The sequence below is a fragment of the Euprymna scolopes genome, chromosome 44 (genome assembly GCF_053919585.1).
Source record: "Euprymna scolopes isolate OS-2025 chromosome 44, ASM5391958v1, whole genome shotgun sequence".
Lineage (NCBI taxonomy): Eukaryota > Metazoa > Mollusca > Cephalopoda > Sepiida > Sepiolidae > Euprymna > Euprymna scolopes.
Window position 1 is genome coordinate 54575126 of NC_136525.1, and position 22715 is coordinate 54597840.

General features: G+C 34.7%; 1 protein-coding gene across 2 annotated transcripts in view; it reads right to left on the reverse strand.

Moving 5' to 3' along the window:
• Positions 1-22715, reverse strand: part of LOC145268846 (DNA repair and recombination protein RAD54B-like) — a 169501-nt gene that overhangs the window by 6731 nt on the left and 140055 nt on the right. For both annotated transcript variants that reach the window (XM_080124518.1, XM_080124520.1), the window contains exons 18-24: positions 20432-20611; positions 17205-17410; positions 12785-12949; positions 9031-9157; positions 7010-7116; positions 4837-4902; positions 2144-2257 (exon numbers count right to left, since the gene is read on the reverse strand). In XM_080124518.1, coding sequence (XP_079980644.1) covers positions 2144-2257; positions 4837-4902; positions 7010-7116; positions 9031-9157; positions 12785-12949; positions 17205-17410; positions 20432-20611 — 965 coding nt within the window. The remainder of the gene's footprint in view (positions 1-2143; positions 2258-4836; positions 4903-7009; positions 7117-9030; positions 9158-12784; positions 12950-17204; positions 17411-20431; positions 20612-22715) is intronic.

Below are 22715 nucleotides of genomic sequence, written 5' to 3' on the forward strand. Positions count from 1 at the left end.
AGTAAAATTAATTCCCTCCCAAGTTTTGCACCAAGTTTAAAATCAGGACATGTGCATTTAGTGATCAGACGTTTCCGCAGAATTCTGGTTTGCCTATCCTTCTGCACGCTTCAACCCTTCAAGACATAATGTAGAACACGGTCTACCATGCATTAACTGTCCCCAAATTCTCCAATCTCTTTATTAAAATGAATTTCTATAATGGAATGCCCTATTTTCATTAATTAAAATTGAAAACCCAGTCCACGAAGCGTTAAAGAACGATTCTACGGTGACAACAAAGATGTGGCGAGTTTGCCTCTGCTTTATCGTTGTTTTCATGGCAAGTGCTCCGCTGAGCTTCAATCTATGGTCTCCCTTCGCCAAACTTTCACGAGAAACACTCAACTAGCTGAAAACACTACCAATAATTCCCCCCACTCTTTATCTGTGCCTAAACCTAAACGTAGATTCCATGAACAAAGCTTCTTTCTTAGAACTGCACGCCTGTGGAATTGTCTTCCGTCTTTCTGCTTTCCAGTTGACTACAATATGGTTGTCTTCAAGTCTAACGTAAATAAGTTCTTGATGAGCTGTTCCACTTAAATTAACAAATTTACCGCATTTCCAATACTAACGATTACTATATTGTCCAATTGACTACTGTACACTCTTTAACCCTTATCCTCGTGTAGTCTCTGGCCTTTTATAAGTGGTTTTGCCTATGTAAAAAAAAAAAAAAAAAAAAAAAAAAAAAGGAGAAGAGAGACATCACAACTGATTGAGCCTATAATAATGACAATTGCGTAAATTTCCTTTTCACCTGCGGTCGTAAGAATGTCGGATCGAAATAAGTGACGATGAGCGGAATATTTTGAAGTTGATGGGGAGTGAAATTAACAGATTTGGCATTTTTACTTTTTGTGAAAGAGATGCTGCTAGCCTCTGTCATCTGTATCGTTATGTTCTTGGTAGGGGGCTCGACTGAACTCCAATCCCTCGTCTCTTCCTGTAAAACATTCACAGCAGGAACTCTCCAAGCTTTAGCTACAACAAATAACTTTCCTTTCTATCTATCTATATACATTTCTTTCTTTCAAAAAAACAAAAAAATAAATGGAACTTCCATGAACAAAGTTTCTCTCCCACAAAAACATCATCTGTGGAACTACACCTTATCATCTTCAAGTTTAGTTGGTTGGTTGTTTTTTGTTTTACGGCATATCAACCCTTTTCAGGTTATTTAATGCCGAATCCAGTGATTTTGAAGAAAAAGTTTTTAATAGAATATATTTTTTTTCAAGTCAGTTTCTATTTAACCCATAGTTGGGACCCTAACAGGTACTACCACTCCAGGTCAGAGTGGACCTGGGAGCAATGGCAATTAAAGGGTGCTAAAAACAGCCTATCCTGCCTTGACAGAGTACAAAATAGACTTCGTGGCTTAGTGGGGGATGCCCTTTTCTCTACCCTGCAACCTCTCTCCCACAGAAGAGACGTTGCGAGCCTATCCTTGTTTTATCGTTATTTCCATGGCAGGTGCTCGTCTGAACTCCAATCTCTGGTCCCCCCCTCACCAATCTTTCACGAAAAACACCCGTCTAGCTGAATCCACTGTGAAAAATTTCCCCCACTCTTTATCTGTGCCTAAATCAAAACGTGGATTCCATGAACAAAGCTTCTTTCTCAGAAGTGCACGCCTGTGGAACTCTGTTCTGTCTGCCTGCTTCCCACCTGACTACAACTTGGATGTCTTCAAGTCCAACGTTAACAAATTCCTCATGAACCACCCCCTTAAGTAAACACTTCATCAAATCTCCACACTAACGTAATGTACTTGTAATAACCCTTATCCCTGAGTGGCTTCCGGGCCTTGATAAGTGGTGATCACTGTGTAAAAAAAAAAAAAAAAAAGGGTAGCTCCACACTACTCAAAGCCCGCAAGCTGGGGCCTCACCATCGGATATAGTTTAAGGTCATATCCAGGACCGTCTTCAAGTTTAATACAAACAAATACTTAAATAAGCTCCTGCCAATCACACCTATTTGCTTCCAAGCCTCCTCGAGTGGCAATCATTGTCCAATCAACAATCTCCTCTCAAGTGTCTACCAGATCTTGATAAGCAACCTATTAGAACAAAAAAAAAAAAATTTAACTACTGACCCGAAGTTCTTCAAGCGAGAATTTGACTTTTCCTTTGTCTCGTGCTTCTATGACAGAACCGCTCAAACTTTGTTTGTTAATTTGCCGCTGGTAGATTTTCTCTTCGATGCTCCCCTGTAAATAAAAAGTAAAATAAAATAAATCATGGAACATACACATAAAACACACCCACTTAGAAATAAAATCCCCCCCCTTCACTGTTGTTGTCCCTAAATGCCAGAAAATTTTCTATTTGAATAGTTTCTTCCCTCAAACAGCTAGACTTTTGAATTCCCTTCCTGCTACCTGCTTCCCTGGCTATACTGATATGCAGAAGTTTAAATGTAACGTAAACCAACATCTTGTTAATCTTTCCTAGGCATGGTCCCAAATAGTAGCCCCTTACATCCAAGTGGCAATATGCCTTGTTTGGGGTGAATGTGAGAAAAAAAACAACAACGATTTATAAAGAAAAACTCACCGAATCAGAGTTTTTTTTTATGAATATCAAAAAAAGCTAATAAAGTACGCACCAGGCGCGCTTGAAAACCAAATCACAACGCAATTTTACGAAAATAAACAAATATTTTACTTGTTTGAAATTTATAATTTAAATATATTTCGGAATCAAACTCCATCCTCAGTATTTTGTTCACTTTTTTCTTTCTTTCTTTCTTTTTCTTTCTTGCCATGTTGTAAAGTTTGAGAAAGAAAAGTCAGTCAGTAAAGATCCGCGCGTTTTCTCTCAGCGGTTGTATTTTGAAATATCAGAACGGTGTGTTGGCTATGCGAGATTAACAACATTTCAAAATACAACCGCTGAGAGAAAACGCGCGGATCTTTACAAACTGACTTTTCTTTCTCAAACTTTACAACATGGCAAGAAAGAAGAAGAAAAAAACAAATAAATTTTTTCCCTCAAAACACACTGGTCGACAGAATCGTAATTGTCATAGGTAATGAAGCAGAAACCTCTCGTGCAACCCGTTTTTCCTGTTTAAAATCCGTTGGAATTTCTGAAAATCAACTGAAAACATCCCTAATTTGCTTGTCTGTTATTTCAGGCTTGACTCCTCTGATAAATATATTTGTTTGTAATAGTTTGTGTTTTTCAAGCAATTTCAAAGGAATCGCTCGACGAGTAACCATTTTTGTTGAACCCATGTAGTGGGGCCGTTTCTTCTGGGCAGTGTCCACCATCTCCGCACACCAGGGTTCCGTTCAACAGAAACATCCCCAAATTTGACAAGATTCACCTGAAGAAAGTTGGAGGTTACATCAACCAAAATGTTACAAACATAACACTCAAGACAGGAACAGTAGTCCGAACAATTCAAATAATATGCTTCAATAAAACCTTTTTATTGCTCGATTCAGTAAAAATAAATAACAGAAATATTAACAATTCATTTAATTAAATATAAAAAAATCCAATGTCATATCAGATTGGATTAATATTCCATCATTCACATTCTGATATTTCGAATTACATTCTAAAAAAAAAAAAAATCACAACAGATCAAAATGACGTCACTATTTTTATTTTTCACTTCATAATAGTTTATCAGGTTTTTTTTTTTCATTGACCATTGACTACTGTACACTCATTATCCTCAAATGGTCTCCGGGCCTTGATAAGTGGTGACTCCTTTATATACATATATATATATATATATATATATATATATATATATATAAAAAAAAAGGTTGGAATTTACATCAATCGAAATGTTGTGCAGTTCTGCAAATATCACTCAAGATGAAGGCTATATCAACGCTGTTCGTGAGAAACATCATAGACATGAGTTAGCATATAAAAGAATAATAACAATATTAAAAGAAATTTTTAATAATTTTCAATTATATTTCGTTTATTTACCAACATAATGGTAGGTGTTGATGTCCCTAATTTTCGAGAGTAGATTCTCTTCTTCAGGAGGGAAATTAATGTTGTAATTAGTTTGCTTGACACACTGTGCATAGCGTGAATGGAGTTGTGTTTGAAGGCTATAACAATGGAGTTTGTGGGAAACACCATGGAAACGAGTTAGCATAATGAATAAAGAATAATGACAATATGTGACGGATATTAACACCGCACTAATACGGCAGTCATTAACACTCCAAAGCACACACTTTAAGTGTAACACGCAAAAAATGAATCATTTATATGCATTAAAATTAAGCCATGTCAAACAGTTGTATGGCACAATCACGTTGACACACTGGTTCTCGCCAGATCACCGAAGTTAAGCAACGTTGAACCTGGCCAGTACCAGATGGGTGACCATTTGGGAAGGCTAGGCGCTGTATGTAACTTCTGGGAAGGTTGGGCGTCGGGCCAGTACTCTCACCCTGTATAAAGAACTCCTCGCTACAAAAACATCTACAAAAAGTTGTAGACGACCTATGCCCCTCCAGGGGGTCAAGGGCTATGGATCAATGTCAAACAGTTGTACATATTTCTTTTTATTTTCTCTCCTGAAGAAGAGCTACTACTCTTGAAAATTAGGAACATCACCACATACCATCTTGTACGAAACATTATGTTTGCAAATAAACGTAATATAATAGAAAATTATTGAAAATTTCTTTTAATATTCTCATTATTCTTTTATATGTGAACAGTGTCTCCCACGAACCACATTGATATAGCCTTCAAATACAACGCCTTTCAAATTTCATTTATGCTTAAACGAAAATTCTGTACTCACCGTTGTCAATAATCGGTAAAGATGGACTTTCTTTTTCTGTCCGTCTCTCCAAATACGAGCCATCGCCTGTAATACAAAAGCAATTCATCAATAAATCTTTAAATAACATTTGCTGCTTGTGTAGATTGGTTATCTTTTGAACTAATGCATTTCAGGTGAAAACATTATTACCTACTTACAAGGTGCCTTCAATAAGTTTCCAGACTTTTTTTTGTATGGGTCAAAGTACACACCTGAAACTATAGTCCCCTTTGAAGTAATCTTCTCCAGCTGCAATGCACTTGTATAGTTCCAACAACTTCTAGAAAGCTTTAGCCTCTTTCATCTCCTCAAGTGTCTCAAAACGACAGCCTCTAAGGTTTTCCTTGAGCTTAGGTAATAACCAAATGTCACAGGGAGCAAGGTCTAGATTATAGGGAGGGCGAGGAACTGTTTGGACGCCCATGATGACATTTTTCTTTCCGATCTTCTCTGAGCACCCCTGGGAAAACTTTGCGCAGATCTTCCACATCTTCAGTTCCTCACAAATAATTGTGTGCATAGTTCTCATGTATTGCCTCTATAGACAGTTGACAGTCTCTATCCATGAAATTCTTTATTTGGCCAATCAACTCTGGTGTTCTGATTTCCTTACTCATCCCTCACAGACTTCCTGCCTGGAATGCTTCAGACTGCTTTTGAACTATCTTGCATGAATTAAGTTTCAGTTTTTGAGTGGCATAAGAGAGTCAAAAAAGGCAGGGAGTTTGAGGGATGATGAGAGTTCTGGTAGAAGTAAGGAAGTCAGAACAGCAGAGTTGATTGGCCAAATAAAGAATTTTATGACCAAATAAATTTTCATGGATAAGGATCGTCGTGTGTCTATTTAGACAATAAGTGCATAGTTTGATGTCAGTGTGGGAACTGTACACGCAATATTCATGAAGAACTGAAGATGCAAAAGATTTGTGCAAATGCACTAGTCCACAACTTCATCCTTGTCAAAGATTATTTGACCAAGATGGGCATCAAGACAGTTCCTCATCCTCCCTATAATCCAAACCTTGCTCCTTGTGACTTTTGGTTATTCCTTAAGTTCAAGGAAAACCTTAGAGGCTGTCGTTATGAGACAATTGAGGAGATGAAAGAGGCTGTGACGAGGGTCATTGACATGCTGACAGAAGAGGACTTCCATGGGGCCTTCCAGAAGTTGTTGGAATGATAAACCAAGTGTATTGCAGCTGGAGGAGATCACTTCGAAGTTGACGAGAGTTTCATGTGTGTATTATCAATATAAGTGCCCATACGGATAAAATCTTAACACTTATTTAAGGCACTTTGTAAAAACAAATTATTTAAAAACATTAAAGTATAAAAATATTTCTTTCACGTGTTCATTTTGTAGATACTTTCTAAACTTGTCATCTCAATAAAAAAACAAATATAAACAACCAAGATGAGAATAATAATCCAACAAATAATACAAAAAATAATTATAAATCCTCATCTAAAAAAAAAATATACATTCATAATGTCAAAACAAAACAAAAAAAAACAAAAAAAAAACAAAGAACGGAATGGACCCGGATTTATTACAAAAAAAAAAAAAAAAAATAGGCTTGGTGCTATTTGCGTTTCAAATTTCTAATGGCTGTGTTAGTTAGGAAAGCAAACAAACCTAACATTTTTTCATTATTCACCAATACAACTGTCTATACAGATTTATGCAGTTTTTGTTTTCTATTTTTTAAACTTTACTGTTTTGTAGGTGGGTGTGTGGGTGTGGGTGTGGGGGGTGGGGAAGTATTCTGGTTTCCTTTATTACTCACTTTCGCTAACAAAGCATATAAACGAGATGAAAACTATGGAAACAATATTGGGGGGGGGGGAGGTCAACATCTGCGGCCGAGCGAGAGAGGCAGCACGTGGTATCACAAGTTGATAGATGCTGAACAAAGGCAGGGAGTTTGAGGGATGATGAAGAGCTGAACAGTGATGAGGGTAGGCCAAAGAAACATGGAAGAATTTAATATGGATTTGAAAAAAAAGAGCATTTCAATAAAAACTTGGTTAGAAATAAGTTAGTTTGAAAGTCCATTTCTTAAAGCTGTCCAACACATGCCCGTATGTAAAACAGACGTTCAACTGATGATGATGATGATGATGATGGTGGTGTTGGTGAAAATATATTTACCTGCAAATCATTTGCTGGATTCCAATCAATATCGTATAGGATTAAACGCGAGGCTCCAACCAGATTAAGACCAACACCGCCAGCTTTTGAACTCAGCAAAAATATAACTGAAAAGAAAAAAAAAAAAAAGATAATGAATAATAATAATTTTAAGAAAAAGATGAAAAAAGGAGAAAGATGAAAAAAAAGGAGAAAGATGAAAAAAAGGAAAAAGATGAAAAAAGGAGAAAGATGAAAAAAGGAGAAAGATGAAAAAAGGAGAAAGATGAAAAAAAAGGAGAAAGATGAAAAAAAGGAAAAAGATGAAAAAAGGAGAAAGATGAAAAAAAGGAAAAAGATGAAAAAAAGGAAAAAGATGAAAAAAGGAGAAAAATGAAAAAAAAAAGGAAAAAAGATGAAAAAAGGAAAAAAGATGAAAAAAAGAAAAGAAAAATAATGAAAAAAAGAAAAGGAAAAAAGATGAAAAAAGAAAAGGAACAAAGATGAAAAAAAAGGGAAACGATAAACAAAAAACAATGAAGACAAAGATCAAGAAGAAAAAATGGAAAAAAGATGAGGAAAAGATGATAAGATGAGAAAAATATGAAGAAAGCTGAAGACAATAAAAATTAAGTAAAAAGATGAAGAAAAATGAAAAAAATTAAGAAAATAGATAAGGAAGAAAAAAAAAAGATTCTAATTTGAATTCTTTGAAAAAAAAAAGATTCTAATTTGAAAAAAAAAAAGAAAAAAGATTCTAATTTTAATTATTTAAAAAAAAAAGATTCTAATTTGAATTCTTAAAAAAAAAAGATTCTAATTTAAATTCTTTAAAAAAAAAGTTCTAATTTGAATTAAAAAAAGCTCTAATTTAAATTCTTTAAAAAAAGGCTCTAATTTGAATTCTTTAAAAAAAAAAAAGGGCACTAATTTGAATTCTTAAAAAAAAAAAAGGCTCTAATTTGAATTCTTAAAAAAAAAGGCTCTAATTTGAATTCTTAAAAAAAAAAGGCTCTAATTTGAATTCTTAAAAAAAAAAAAGGCTCTAATTTGAATTCTTTAAAAAAAAAAAAAAGCTTCTAATTTGAATTCTTTAAACTATTTGAGTGTTATTTTCATGATTCAGTCATTGTAACTATATCTTATCGAACTCCGGAATCTTTGTTTTTATATATACATAGGAGTCACCACTTATCAAGGCCCAGAGGCCACTTGAGGATAAGGGTACAATAGTCAATGGGACAATAGTAATTGTTATTGTGTGGTCAAGTATTGCAACATAATAATTCACTCTCCAAATAAAATTACAATTTAAAAAAGTAACAAAAATTTTATTTTTTTGAGTTTGTGAAATCGCCCATTTTTCAATCAAATCAATTGATTTCCTGCTCTAGTTGGGAACCCAATACTGTTGATTTTATGAAATTAGTTTTACATGATGGCTTTGATTAAAGTTTGAAATGCAAAAAATCAAGTATTTTGCCCTAAACAGAAATATTCGTTTTGAAAGTGTCATTGCCTTATCAAGGAACTTACTGTTGATTTTATATGTCGGGCCGTTCTGTCTGTGTGATGATAAAACTTCTTAAATGCACATGTGATGATGAGTGTTAACTTTTAGCAAAATCGGAATCTTATCGGAGGCATCTTATCTAAGAACATTCTCAAACTCATAAAATACATTTTTTTTTTTGTCAAAATCAGAAAATATTATGAAAATAAAAATAAAGATAAGAACAGTAGTCCAAATAATACGAATAATCAATCCTCATCTAAAAAAAAAATGAAGAAAAAAAAAATGAAGGAAAAAATGAAGAAAAAAATTTAAATAAATGGAGAAAAAAATAGAGAAAAAAAAAAAACAGATAAAAAAATTGAAGAAAAAAGTAAAGAAAAAAATAATAATGTAGAAAACAGATGATTAAGGAAAAAAAAAGATGAAAAAAGGAGATGTAAAAGAAAAAAAAAACCTTATGGAAGAAAAAAGATGAAGAAAAAAGATGGAAAAAAAAAGCAGATAAAGAAAAGCAAATTTTTCTTACAGTGATTTGATCCGGGCATATTAAATTGTCGTACAATGTTCATTCTAGTATTGGTGGGCGTCTGTCCATCCATTCGGCAGCAGTTATAACCTTCATTACTACAAAACTCAGCAAGTAAATCTAACGTCTACAAGAAAAAAAAACAAACAAAAGAATAAAAAATATTTAAAAGAGTTTTTCATTGATTCTATAATTGATCGTGGTTTTGAATTGTGTTTAGTAAGAGATTGGATCTTTCTGTCGGTTACTGATTGTTACATCAACTTCTGTTTATTTGCTTGAAAATTAATCAGCTTGAGAAATTAACAAGTCATAAACAGGATGTATTATATATAGGGGTCAGGCAAGTGATCATTTGGCCGAAACTGGGAATTGGCATGAGAATTTTGAACAAAAAAAAAAAGCAACTTTATTCATATCCCCATGCTTCCCTTCAGTCTTGAAAGACAAAGGATACCACTTAGGGGCAGTAGCGTGTGTAATTGTGAGGCAAGGGTAGCGCAATCTCCAACCACACCTCTCCTGAATCGGCACTGTTTGAGTCCAATGGCAAGGTTGGTTGGTTGTTTTTGTTTTACGGCATATCAACCCTTTTCGGGTTATTTAATGCCGAATCCAAAGATTTTGAAGAAAAATTTTTTTAATAGAATATATTTGTTGTTTTCACGTCGGTTTCTATTTAACCCATAGTTGGGACCCTAACAGGTACTACCACTCCGGGTCAGAGTGGACCTGGGAGCAATGGCAATTAAAGGGTGGCTCCACACTCCCCAAAACCTACAAGCTGGGGCCTCACCACTGGATATAGTTTAAGGTCATATCCAGGACCCCCATTGCAGGGGGGCAGTCGGCATATTCTAATGCCCCACCGACAGGGCCGCCAGTGGCAAGGAGAATACCAGGACGACTGGAAACAATGCAGAGATAAGCGGAGAGCACATATAGCACCTGAAAGTCCCAAATGGTCACCCATTTAGTACTGACCAGGTTCAACGTTGCTTAACTTCAGTGATCCAGTGGGAACTGGTGTGTCAACGTGATTATACCCTACATTATTCATATAAGATTCATTATTATATGCATCAGGCACGACAAAAAAATGAAAGAAAACTTAAATTGTTGCTTTTTTTTTTTTAGGAACGAATTAAAATCTATTAAAATCCATTATTTTTGAGCAACTGTTTTTACCAGAAAGATAGTTGCCTAAATTTTATCATATGAAAAGGAGATTGATATTATTTCAAGATTTAAAATTTTCCAAGAACAACACTATTCAACACCATTTTTGTCTCGATGGATAAAACATAAATATTTCTTTAAAAGGTTTTGGAACAAATTAACTGATTTTTTTGTCTGAATTTGATTCAGGAGGATTTACTATAATAATATGTAAAAATAGTATAACATAAGTACACTTTTAAACCCTTATCCTCGAGTGGCCTCTTGGCCTTGATAAGTGGTGATGCCTATGTAAAAAAAAAAAAATTTCCAATAATTCTGTATTTTATCTGACTACATAGATTTCGCGTGGGGAAATAAAAAAATCCAAACAGCCAACAAACTCAATCTTGTTTTTAAAATTCTTATTCACCCAATACGGCACAATTACGTTGACACACTGGTTCTCGCCAGATCACCGCAGTTAAGCAATGATGAGTCTGACCCGTAACTGGATGGCTAACCATTTGGAAAGGCTAGGCGCTGAGTTGTAGAAATTTTCAGGTTGGTATATGGGGACGCGTTTAACTCACGGGTGGGAGAGGATACACCTCCCGAATCAAGACGGAAAGCAACTTGTCTTCCCGAGATAACCATGGCTCTACAATTTGGAGAGCCGTGGTCACTGACGATGTTAAAACTTATTTTTAAAATAAAAAAAAAAATTTATTTTTATAATTTCATAAGCGTTTCTTATAAATAAAATAAAAACTTATTTTTTTTATATTTTACTAGCGTTGTCCGGGTGTTTGAAGATGTGTGTGTGTGTGTTTTTTTTTTTTGGGGGGGGGGGTTATATCTTCAAATATTTATTCATGGTGTTTGGTTTGGTTGTTTTGTAAAGGAAAAATTGTTTTTGACTTTGCAGAACATGATTGAGTTTTCGAAAAGGAAACGAAACAATAACATCAATGTTTGGTGCATTTAAGTACAGAGTGAATAGTAGGTCTTGAGGGAGATTTTAAGTCAGGAAGCCAGTATCTTCAGACAGCCTCATCAGGAAGAAGATATGTCAGATCTTTTGGCCTCTTGTAGTATCATCAAAATATGTGAAAAAGATTAAAAAAAAACTAAAAAAACAAAACGTGGGTTCTTATCCAGAATTAAACCTAATTAAAAAAATACAGAAAAATCTTTATAATGTAGATACCCATCACAGAACGAAAATGTTATATCCCAAAAATCACCTAAATTAATCAAGTACTTTTTTTTTTAATTAAGAAAATAATTTTTTTGATGATTTTTAGCGATTATAACAATAAAATCATAGACATTACAAGGCTAATTTTGATCTCGGTAGTCCGAATTGAGTTGCCTCCCTCTTATTTATTAAACACTAGCAGGCATACCCGCCGTTGCCCGGGTGTTTCGAGGTGTGTGTGTGTGTGTGTGCTCTTAAATCAAAAAGAAACACGGGGGGGGGGGGAGTAAGTAGGTAGGATCGAAGTTGGAAAATAAAATGTGAAAAAAACATGACACGTTAACCGCTCGGCCAGCAAGCTGAAAGACGTTCAAATTTATTTAAGTAAGAAGAGAATTGACAGGTGCCCACACTTAATGATGTCAAGTGGAAGTCGTAGAGTTAACATTTTTTGCGAGCGTTACGACGACGTAAGCAATAGCTATTCAGCAGTTAACATTTTCTGCGGGACAGTTTTTAATGAGGTCAATAACCCGGTTTGTTTGTTTATGACGATAAGCCGACATTGACCAAACGTTGTATCGCTTTCTGGAGACCACTGGCCATGGGCCAGGGATTCGAATCGAGTTTCGCTTTTTTTATACCGAAAAATGAAAGCAACACGCGGCGATCCGAAAATGTGGAATATTTAACTTTTCAAAGTCGGGCAAATTAAATAGACAGGCGACCCCCGTTGTTAACTTGTAGATATTATAATTTAGACAGCATATAAAAAAGTTTTTAAGACTGAGCGCCCCCCCCCGAAAACCTCCCCCAGAAAAAAACATTTAGCGGACATACACAAAAACCGAACATACATACACACACACATTTTTTCACTTTTATACATATAGATGGTGGAACAAAAAAAAAAAAACATCTTAATTCGTCATACTTTTTTTTTTTTTTTTAATTAGGTTAACTTCTGGAGAAGCACCCAAAAAACAAAAAAAAAAAAAAATGATCAGAATAAAAATATCAAACAAAGAAGATATGTCAGATTTTTTGGCCTCTTGTAGTAGCATCAAAATATGTGAAAAATAAAAAATAAAAAACGTGGGTTCAGAATGAAAATGTTATATCCCAAAAATCACCTAAATTAATCAAGTACTTTTTTTAACTAAGAAAATAATTTTTTTTGATGATTTTTAGCAATTATAACAGTAAAATCATAGACATTACAAGGCTAATTTTGATCTCGGTAGTTCAAATTGAGTTGCCTCCCTCTTATTTATTAAACATGGTGGAACAAAAAAAAAACATCTTAATTCATCATACTTTTTTTTTAATTAGGTTAAATTCTGGAGAAGCACCAAAAAAACAAAAAAAAAAAAGATTGGAATAAAAATATCAAACCTTTGTGTAATTTGCCACAAGGACAACTTTATCCCTCGGGGTGGCTGTGTAGATCTGTTTGAGTAAGGATGCCAACACATTGAATTTTCCCCCGTCTTGTAACAGATTGTCGGAAATGTTATAACCTTGTGGGTAAAACACTTGTCCATGATAAAGACTTTCTTCCTGAAATTAAAAAAACAATTTATAAAAAACGATTTTCAAAATTGTACCCCCCCCCCCCAAAAAAAAATGGAGGCAGATAGCAGTAAGCATGCGAAGAGTTTACTTAGGTGCTTGTGTAAATTTTTGATCTTTTAAACCAACGCATTTCAGGTGAAAACATTATTACGTACTTGGGTGTCATGTTGAATTTAGTATAAACTAACGTAGTTGTCTGGCGTTGCCTGAGTGTTTGGAGGTGCATGTTGAGCAAAAAAAAAAAAAAAAGTGGTAGTAGGCAGGTAGGCTCGAACCTGTACCACGAATGAACAAAAGAATGTGAAAAAAAAATGTGACATCTTGCTGTTGTGTCCATCACTAAACAGGAAGTGACGAAGGTTTAAATTAAGGCTAGTCAATCAAAGAAAAAGAATGACATTCGAAAATATTGGCAAAAAAAGCGACCCCTCCCTGTAGAAAAGTGCCCAGTTGAGGGTAAAGGAATTAATGTTTTTGGCCAATTTTTCGATAATTGTCGTCTGAAGGGTCGAGCTTCAAAATGATACTGATCTCGTGAAAATCCGTCGCCTTTGTCGAAAGTTTTAGGCATACATACAAACATACATTTAAACAGACAAGTGAGATTTATATAATAGACTAGCCTGGGTGCCCGGCGTTGCTCGGGTGTTTGGAGGTGTGGGTTGAGCAAACAAAAGAAAGGTGATAGTAAGTAGGCCGGCTCTAATTCATACCGTGAAGGAGGAAAAGAATGTGAAAAAAGAAAAAAAAAAAGTGATGTCTTTGCCATTGCAACCCCTCCCTGTAGAAAAGTGCCCAGTTGAGGGTGAAGGAATTAATGTTTTTGGCCAATTTTTCGATAATTGTCGTCTGAAGAGTCGAGCTTCAAAATGATACTGATCTCGTGAAAATCCGTCGCCTTTGTCGAAAGTTTTAGGCATACATACAAACATACATTTAAACAGACAAGTGAGATTTATATAATAGACTAGCCTGGGTGCCCGGCGTTGCTCGGGTGTTTGGAGGTGTGGGTTGAGCAAACAAAAGAAAGGTGATAGTAAGTAGGCCGGCTCTAATTCATACCGTGAAGGAGGAAAAGAACGTGAAAAAAAAAAAAAAAAAAAAAAAATCTTATGTCTTTGCCATTGCGCCCATCGCCAAACCTAAAGTGACAAAGGTTTACAAAAATTTCAGAAAAAAAAGATCCAGTAGAAAAATAATTTCAAGTAAAAAATAGAATTTATCGTATGTTTTAATGTGGAAGATATGCGCAACCAATTCAGTATGTTAAACAGGGGAGATAACTTCTAATTATGTTAAACAGGGGAGATAACTTCTAATTATGTTAAACAGGGGAGATAACTTCTAATTATGTTAAACAGGGGAGATAACTTCTAATTATGTTAAACAGGGGAGATAACTTCTAATTATGTTAAACAGGGGAGATAACTTCTATATTATAAAAACGAAAAAAAAAAAAATTAAACTTCAAGTAAAACAAATAGTGCATACAAAATTATCAGGTCTTAAATAGTAACATATCCCAAAATTACGAAAAACAATAAGGTACAAAAATAATTATTAATGAAAAAAGATATTTGTAAAATGAAGCGAAATCAGAATATTACGCTTAGAAAAAAAAAAAGAAAATAAGTTGACAAGGGAGATAATTAAGTTTTGTTGCTTACATCACGTGATGAAGGAAATTCAAAATATCAGACAAAATTTGGTACTTGTACAGTTTAATCAAGGCATTAAAAAATGAAAATATCGAAAAAAAGGTTATGTTGTACGTATCCGTTATGGAATGAAGTTCCTCGAAAAAAAATTTCACTTAATTTCATCAAGTAGTTTTTGTTTTACAACGAAAAAACAATTTGTTATGATACCGAGCAAAAGGTTCGATTTTTAGGAAGAAAAGCTAGAATTAAAGATAGGGAGGGAGTGTCGGCACTTTACATGGAGTTTTTTTTTTTTTTTTTTTTTTTTTTTTTTTTTACATGGGGTCACCACTTATCAAGGCCCAAAGGCCACTCAGGGATAAGGGTTATTGCGTGTACAGTAATCAATGAGATAGTATTGTAGTAATCATTAGTATTAGGGGTTTTGATAGAGTGTCTTACTTAAGGGGGTGGTTTGTCAGGAGTTTGTTTATGTTAGACTTGACGACGTCCAAGTTGTAGTCAGGTGGGAAACAGGCAAGCAGCAGAGAGTTCCACTGGCGTGCAGTTCTAAGAAAGAAGCTTTGCTCATGGAATCTACGTTTGGATTTAGGCACAGATAAAGAGTAGGGAAAATTATTGATAGTAGTTTCAGCCAGACGGGTGTTTCTCGTGAAAGATTTTAGCTGAATATATATGCATATAACTATTAATTCAAAATAATTTTAGCTGAATATATATGCATATATTGGATCAGCACTGAAACGATATCTTTAACCCCTTTAGCTCCATCTGTCATTATAAAAAAAAAATGTATCGAATTTGAGTAAATAGTATGGACAACAATTACAACCACAATGAGAGATTTTTTTCTTTGAAAAATTCCAGTGTTCTTGCACTGGCGAGAAGTGTTTTCCAAAAACCAACAACACGATGACTCAAATGTCTGTTCTCCCCGTGGCGTGCTCAGCAAATTTCAAAATGGCTGACTTCAACGCGCTCTCATAAGAACGTGTTTTTCCGCTGTAAAAAAAAAAACTACTTGATCAAATTAAATTAAATTTTTTTTTTTCAGAGATCTTCAGTCCAAAACGGATACGTACAATATAACTTTTTTTTCGATATTTTCATTTTTTAATGTCTTGATTAAACTGTACAAGTGCCCAAAATTTATTCCTCATAAAAACTTAATCGAAAACAGTTTTACGTTAATAATTATTTTTATAGTTTTTCGTTTGTATACAATGGAAGGGCTACAGGGGAGATAAACCTTGACTTAGATTAAGGATTTGCCAGATTATTCTAAAACATTAAACAGAGTATTTAGACATGAATAAAATGGTGCGTCATAAAATTGTGGGGTCCGCATTCACGTCAGACGTCTATCAAATGAAAGTATGTCACAAACTCTTTCAATGGTTTTGGAAATAAACTCCCATAATCATATATATTCTAAAATGACATTAAAAAAAAGGGCACAACTGTAGGAGGTTATATATCTCCCTTGAAAATCAAACACTTTTAAAGTCAAAGGTATATAACCAATATGGAAAGGAGACCCAGAACTTTCCAAATCTAAAAGAAATTCTGGTTATAGTCAGCTAATGTACTTCCTAACTTTCAGCATGGATGCTACCAGAAGCAGTCACATGGCAAATCAGTTCCTTCACTTTTTTCCCGTCGTGCCTAAAAATTATTTGCTATTTTGATTCCAATAATTTCATTTGTATACTTTCATAAACATATATTTAATATATAAATTCAAATAAAAACTCATTTTTTTAATTTTCTTATTAAAAATGTAAATAAAGACTAATTGTGTTATTTTTAATCTGTATAATTTTGTTAATTTTTATTGTATAATTTTGTTAATTTTTAATGTATAATTTTGTAAATTTTTAATGTATAATTTTAATTTTTATCTGTATAATTTTGTTAATTTTTATTGTATAATTTTGTTAATTTTTATCTGTATAATTTTGTTAATTTTTATCTGTATAATTTTGTTAATTTTTAATGTATAATTTTGTAAATTTTTAAGTATAATTTTGTTAATTTTTAATGCATAATTTTAATTTTTATCTGTATAATTTTGTTAATTTTTATTGTATAATTTTGTTAATTTTTATCTGTATAATTTTGTTAATTTTTATTGTATAATTTTGTTAATTTTTATTGTATAATTTTGTTAATTTTTATTGTATAATTTTGTTAATTTTTATTGTATAATTTTGTTAATTTTTATTGTATGATTTTGTTAATTTTTATTGTATAATTTTGTTAATTTTTAATGTATAATTTTGTTAATTTTTATTGTATAATTTTGTTAATTTTTAATGTATAATTTTGTTAATTTTTATTGTGCAATTTTTCAATAATGTCCTTTTCTTCTATTTTATTTCTATAAATCGCTTTACAACAGAAATACCGAAGAAAAAAATAAAATAAAAGTGAAGGAACTGATTTGCCTTGTAACCGCTTCTGGTAGCAGCCACACCGGAAGTTAAGAAGTACGTTAACTATTTCCCAACATTAACTGAAAAATGTGATATTCTTTAAATTTTCGAGGTAAATCTCGTCTTCAGAAATAAATCACGTACCTCCTCTTCGTCACTTTCATTTGACATAAGCGACTTATACAGCAGGGCAGGGTGGTTGCACAATTTCTTTAGGGCAGCAATACTGATAAGGTGGGAAGGGCCGTCATAATGACCGGCAAGGAACCGTCGGATCATCTGAGAGTTCAGGATCTGATGGTAAAGGGTCAGTTGGAGGCTTGAAGGTCGACAAAACACAACAATTTCAACTGAAAGAAAAAAGAGATTTTATTGAGAGAAAATGAAAATAAATTCAATGAGATGGAGTGTTTATAGGATAATGCGACTATTTTAAGGTGGTTTTACTTTTGGAACCACTGAAGCAGAGATGCATCATTGAATTCCTGGAAAAAGTGCATTGAGAATGACCTGAAAGGGGTTGATATGCCGTAAAACAAAACCAACCAACCAATCAATAATTACTGCCTTCTAATTACTGCCAACTAATCCTTTGGCCTTCTTCAGGTGATTAACCGCGACGGTATAGGAATGTTGAGTCTTAACTGTATCCTCAATAATTACTGCTCCTCGATATGACCTTAAATTATATCTGATGGTGAGGCTCCAGCTTGCGGGCTTTGGGGAGTGTGGAGCCACCCTTTAATTGCTATTGCTCCCAGATCCACTCTGACCTGGAGTGGTAGTACCTGTTAGGGTCCCAACTATGCGTTAAATAGAAACCGACTTGGAAAAAACAAATATATTCTATTAAAAAAATTTTCTTCAAAATAACTGGATTTGGCATTAAATAACCTGAAAGGGGTTGATATGCCGTAAAACAAAACCAACCAATCAATAATTACTGCCTTCTGTAGTTGTTGTCGTCGTCTCACCACTTTAGGGCCTGTGGCACAGTGGATAAAGGCGTTGAATCTCTATGGTTCCAGATGAGTATTGTCTGAAGATGGACGTATGCCTAAAGCAGAGATGCATCATTGAATTCCTGGAAAAAGTGCACTGAGAATGCTGGTGACTATGTAGAAATATTTTCTGGAGCATAAAAGGCCACTCGTTTTAATGGTACCACTTCCGTCTTCATAGCTCTTCATCTTTCTGAGTTAAGAAAAATCAGCAGTTTTACTTATGGAACGACAATCGGTTTCATCTATCATCAAATCAAAATATTTTTGGTCAAGTCGTCTTCATAAACGAGTATGGCACAATCACGTTGATACACCGATTCTCGCCAGATCACCGAAGTTAAGCAACGTTGAGCCTGGCCAGTACCAGATGAGTGACCATTTGGGAAGGCTAGGCGCTGTATGTGTTTTCTGGGAAGGTTGGGCGTGGGGCCAGCACTCTCACCCCGTAAAAAGAACTCAGTCGCTACAAAAGCATCTAGAAAAGTTGTAGATGGCCTATGCCCTCCTCCCCCCCAGGGGCTCAAGGCTATGGATGAGATGGATGGAATCTTCATAACGGATATATATATATATATATATATATATATATATATATATATGGACTCTCCCATTGATTTTGAGTTATTGTTATACATCTTATGAGATGACTGACCAATTTTTATGATTTCAGGTTCAAATGAACAGCTACAGCAGAAATTGGAATACACTCTACTAAAGCCTGGCTGTCACAACTGGCGAATTTCAAAAATGCAAGCTGGATGTGAGGACACTTGAGAAGAACGATATGCAATAAAATTCAGTTTTAAACTTGGAAAAAAAAATGCCACAGAAACGTATGGAATACTTTCAGACTGCTTTTGGACCATCTTGCATGAATCGAGCATCAGTTTTTGAGTTGTATAAGAGATTCAAGGAAGGCAGGAAGTCTGTGAGGAATGATGAGAGGTGTGGAAGGAAGGAACACCAGATTTGATTGATCAAAGAATTTCATGGATAAGGACTGTCGTGTGTCTATAGAGACAATAATTGCACATTTTGATGTCAGTGTGGGAACTGTACACACAATTATTCGTGAGGAATTGAAGATGCGGAAGATTTGCGTGAAGTTGGTCTCAAAGATGCTCCATACTTGTCACAGACGACTTGACCAAGATGGGCATCAAGACCTTTCTTCACCCTCCTTGTAGTTCATACCTTGCTCCCTATGACATTTGGTTATTCCCTAAGCTCAAGTGGCATAAGAGATTCAAAAAAGGCAGGGAATCTGTGAGGGATAATGTGAGGTGTGGAAGGAGTAAGGAAGTCAGAACTCTAGAGTTGATTGGCCAAATAAAGAATTTCATGGATAAGAACCATTGTATGTCTATAGAGACAACAAGTGCACATTTTGATGTCAGTGTGGGAACTGTACACACAATTATTTGCGAGGAACTGAAGATGCGGAAGATGCTTGAATGCACCAGTCCACAACCCCATCCTTGTCACAGACTATTTGACCAAGATGGGCATCAAGACAGTTCCTCACCCTCCCTACAGTCCATACCTTGCTCCCTGTGACTTTTGGTTATTCTCTAAGCTCAAGGAAAACTGTAGAGGTTGTTATTATAAGATAACTGAGGCGATGAAAAAGGCTGTGACGAGGGTCATTGACACACTCACACAATGGGACTTCTATAGAACCTTCCAGAAATTGTTTGATTGGTACAACATTCGTCCATGTATGGAGTACTGGTCATATTTGGGCTGGTGTATCTGCTACTAGTCTCTCGCTCCTAGACAAGGTTCAAAAGAGAGTCGCCAACCTGATAGGTCCTGAACTGTCATCTAAGCTTCAGCCTCTGTCCCATCAACGAAATGTAGCATCCCTCTGCCTGTTCTACAAGTACTTTAACGGTGAATGCTCCGACGAACTGCAAGCACTCATACCTCCTTCACGTAAATATCCAAGCAGCTAAATCACACCCCTTCACAGTAGAGATCCCTAGATGTAAGAGAGTTTTCTACTCCAGTAGTTTCTTCCCCAGAACCGCTAGACTTTGGAATTCCCTTCCGGGTTCCTGCTTCCCCAACTGTACTGATATGCAGAAGTTCAAGTTTAACATGAACTGACATCTTGCTGCCCAACTCCCTACATAGTACTCCTGTAGATTATGTCCCTGATAGTAGCCCCCTACATCAAAGTGGCAATGTGCCTTGTTTGGGGTGAAAATGTAATAAAAAAAAAATTAAAATTTTAATTAAAAGTGCATTGCAGCCAGAGGTGATTACTGTGAAGGGAACTAGAGTTTCATGTGTGTACTATCAATAAAAAATCTCATACGAAAAAAGTCTGGAAATTTATTTAAGGCATCTCGTATATTATTTTACCTTTTGGTGGAAGATATTTGTTATTGACATCTTGTGATCGTCGTAAAAGAAATAATTTTGTGAGTCGGCTAAGTTCGGATGAGCGTTCATTTCCAAGTGATATTTCTTCTTTGGTTGCAGAGGGCTGACGTGATGCGAGGATCGGCTGTTCATATACCTTGTGGAAAGTGGTTGACGTCCCTGTGAAAATAAAAAACGGTATGGAAACGTAAGTGTGCATGTACATAACCAGTGTTGCCCAGGATTCAGTAATGTTGCTCAAGATTTTTAATAATAATATGAAATCCAACTACTGTTCTTTTTTTTTTTTTTTTTACACAGTGATCACCACATATCAAGGCCCGGAAGCCACACAGGGATAAGGATTATTGCAAGTACATTACGTTAGTGTGGAGATTTGATGAAGTGTTTACTTAAGGGGGCGGTTAGAAATAATATGTCCGGTTTCGTCTCCTGTAATCGGGTTTCAACCTCTGGAAGGTTGGAATGTAGACCCCTGATGTTGGAGAAGGAGACCTGGTAGTAGGGGTCTACGTTGGAAGATGGGGTTCTAGGTTTAATCGAGTTTTTATTCTGGAGATATTTCATGTTGAGGTTTTGGAATTTGTGGAATAGGTCGGCATACTTGGTTAGAGCAGTACAGAGAGGGAAAGTAAGAGAGAAAAAGACAGGAAATTTTTTTTTTTTTTTTGTAGCACACGAAAAGGTAAAGCCGTAACAATTACCCACTAGTATGGCATCGAGAGGCCCCACCAGAGACTACTGCATGATCCAGATCCACTCACCAAATGGCAATACAGCAGTCCCAGTACTTTGCGTCTGCTGATAGGACAGCCTCCTTAGTGGTTAATCCAAGGTTCGGGACCCTGACTATCAGGCGGATAACGTCAGCCCAGACAAAATGTTTACCTCCAGCACCCTTACTAGTGACATGGCCACAAGGACAGACAGAGACAGAAAAATTTCCGACATCTCAGACTACTGGTCACCAAGTACTACCGACCTTTAAGCAGCTTTTTCTTCACCCTTTGTCAGAAAAATCACTCATTGAATGAGGACTGAATGACAAAATAGGAGAAGCGAGAGTTACTGGAGCTGCCGATAACACATCCACTGTATTATCTACTCTCATTTCCAACGTTATTTTCACAATATTTTGGTTGACGTAACCTCCAACCTTCTTTAGGTGTACCTTGCCAAAGTTGGAAATTTTTTTGTCAAACTTGGGATTTTGCATGGAATTTGAATCAGAACCATTTATTTAATTTAATTATCTATTTATATAAAAATCCATGGACGTCAAAGGATGGAGTACTGCTGCCACATCTAGACAGAAGCTCTTAATATATATATATATATATATATATATATATATATATATATATATATTGGTGTAAATATATATATTAAGTAATGTGATTTATAATTTAAAAACTTAAAAAAAAATTTTAAATTTAAAAATCAAATTTTAATTAAATTAAAAATCAGTTTCATAAGAAGGAACAACAACAAAGTCAATTATCTGTACGATCGTTTCGGAAATCCGTGCTTTTTATTTGTGGTATACATGAAGTCACGTAGAACAATTATACATAGTTTTTTTTGGTAAGCACGGTCTCCTCATCAGCAAATTTAGGAGGATTTCTATTGAATTGAAAAGACACCAAAAATAAACCTAGCATTAAAAGTAAGGCAGATGAATCTGAAAAATTGAAATAAAAGGTTTGGATTTAAAATTTATAAGAAAATTAGTATAGGTTAGAGATAGAAATGAGTAGAAAAAATATATATTTTTTTTGAATTTACATAATAAATTTGATTTAAAAATATATAGAGATAGTTACCTTTTAGTTTTTCTTTTTTTGAAATCAGGAACTGTGTTTAAAGTAGTCATTTAGTTATATATATATATATATGCTTAAGGATAAAATATTATGCAACCGTTTCCAAAGAAATTTTCCAGTCGTCTTTTGTCCATAGTTCGGTAGTGATTATCATATTTGTTACAAGTAGTCACCACTTATAAAGGCCTGGAAGCCACTAAGGGCCAGCATGCTCTTGTTCTGTTTATTCATTTTGAACAAAATGACGGTAGTTGAGGACTAAAGGTGTTAAAATATAATAATATTTTAGCAAAAAACATGTGAATAAAACGAGACCCTAAGTATCAAAAATGGCGGCAGGTCTGTCAATTGAGGTATGGAAGCACAAAACTGATACAATACTTCCGCTATTCTTCAAAACCGCTTACTTATATATTCAGGTAAAATATTAAGATTTTTAT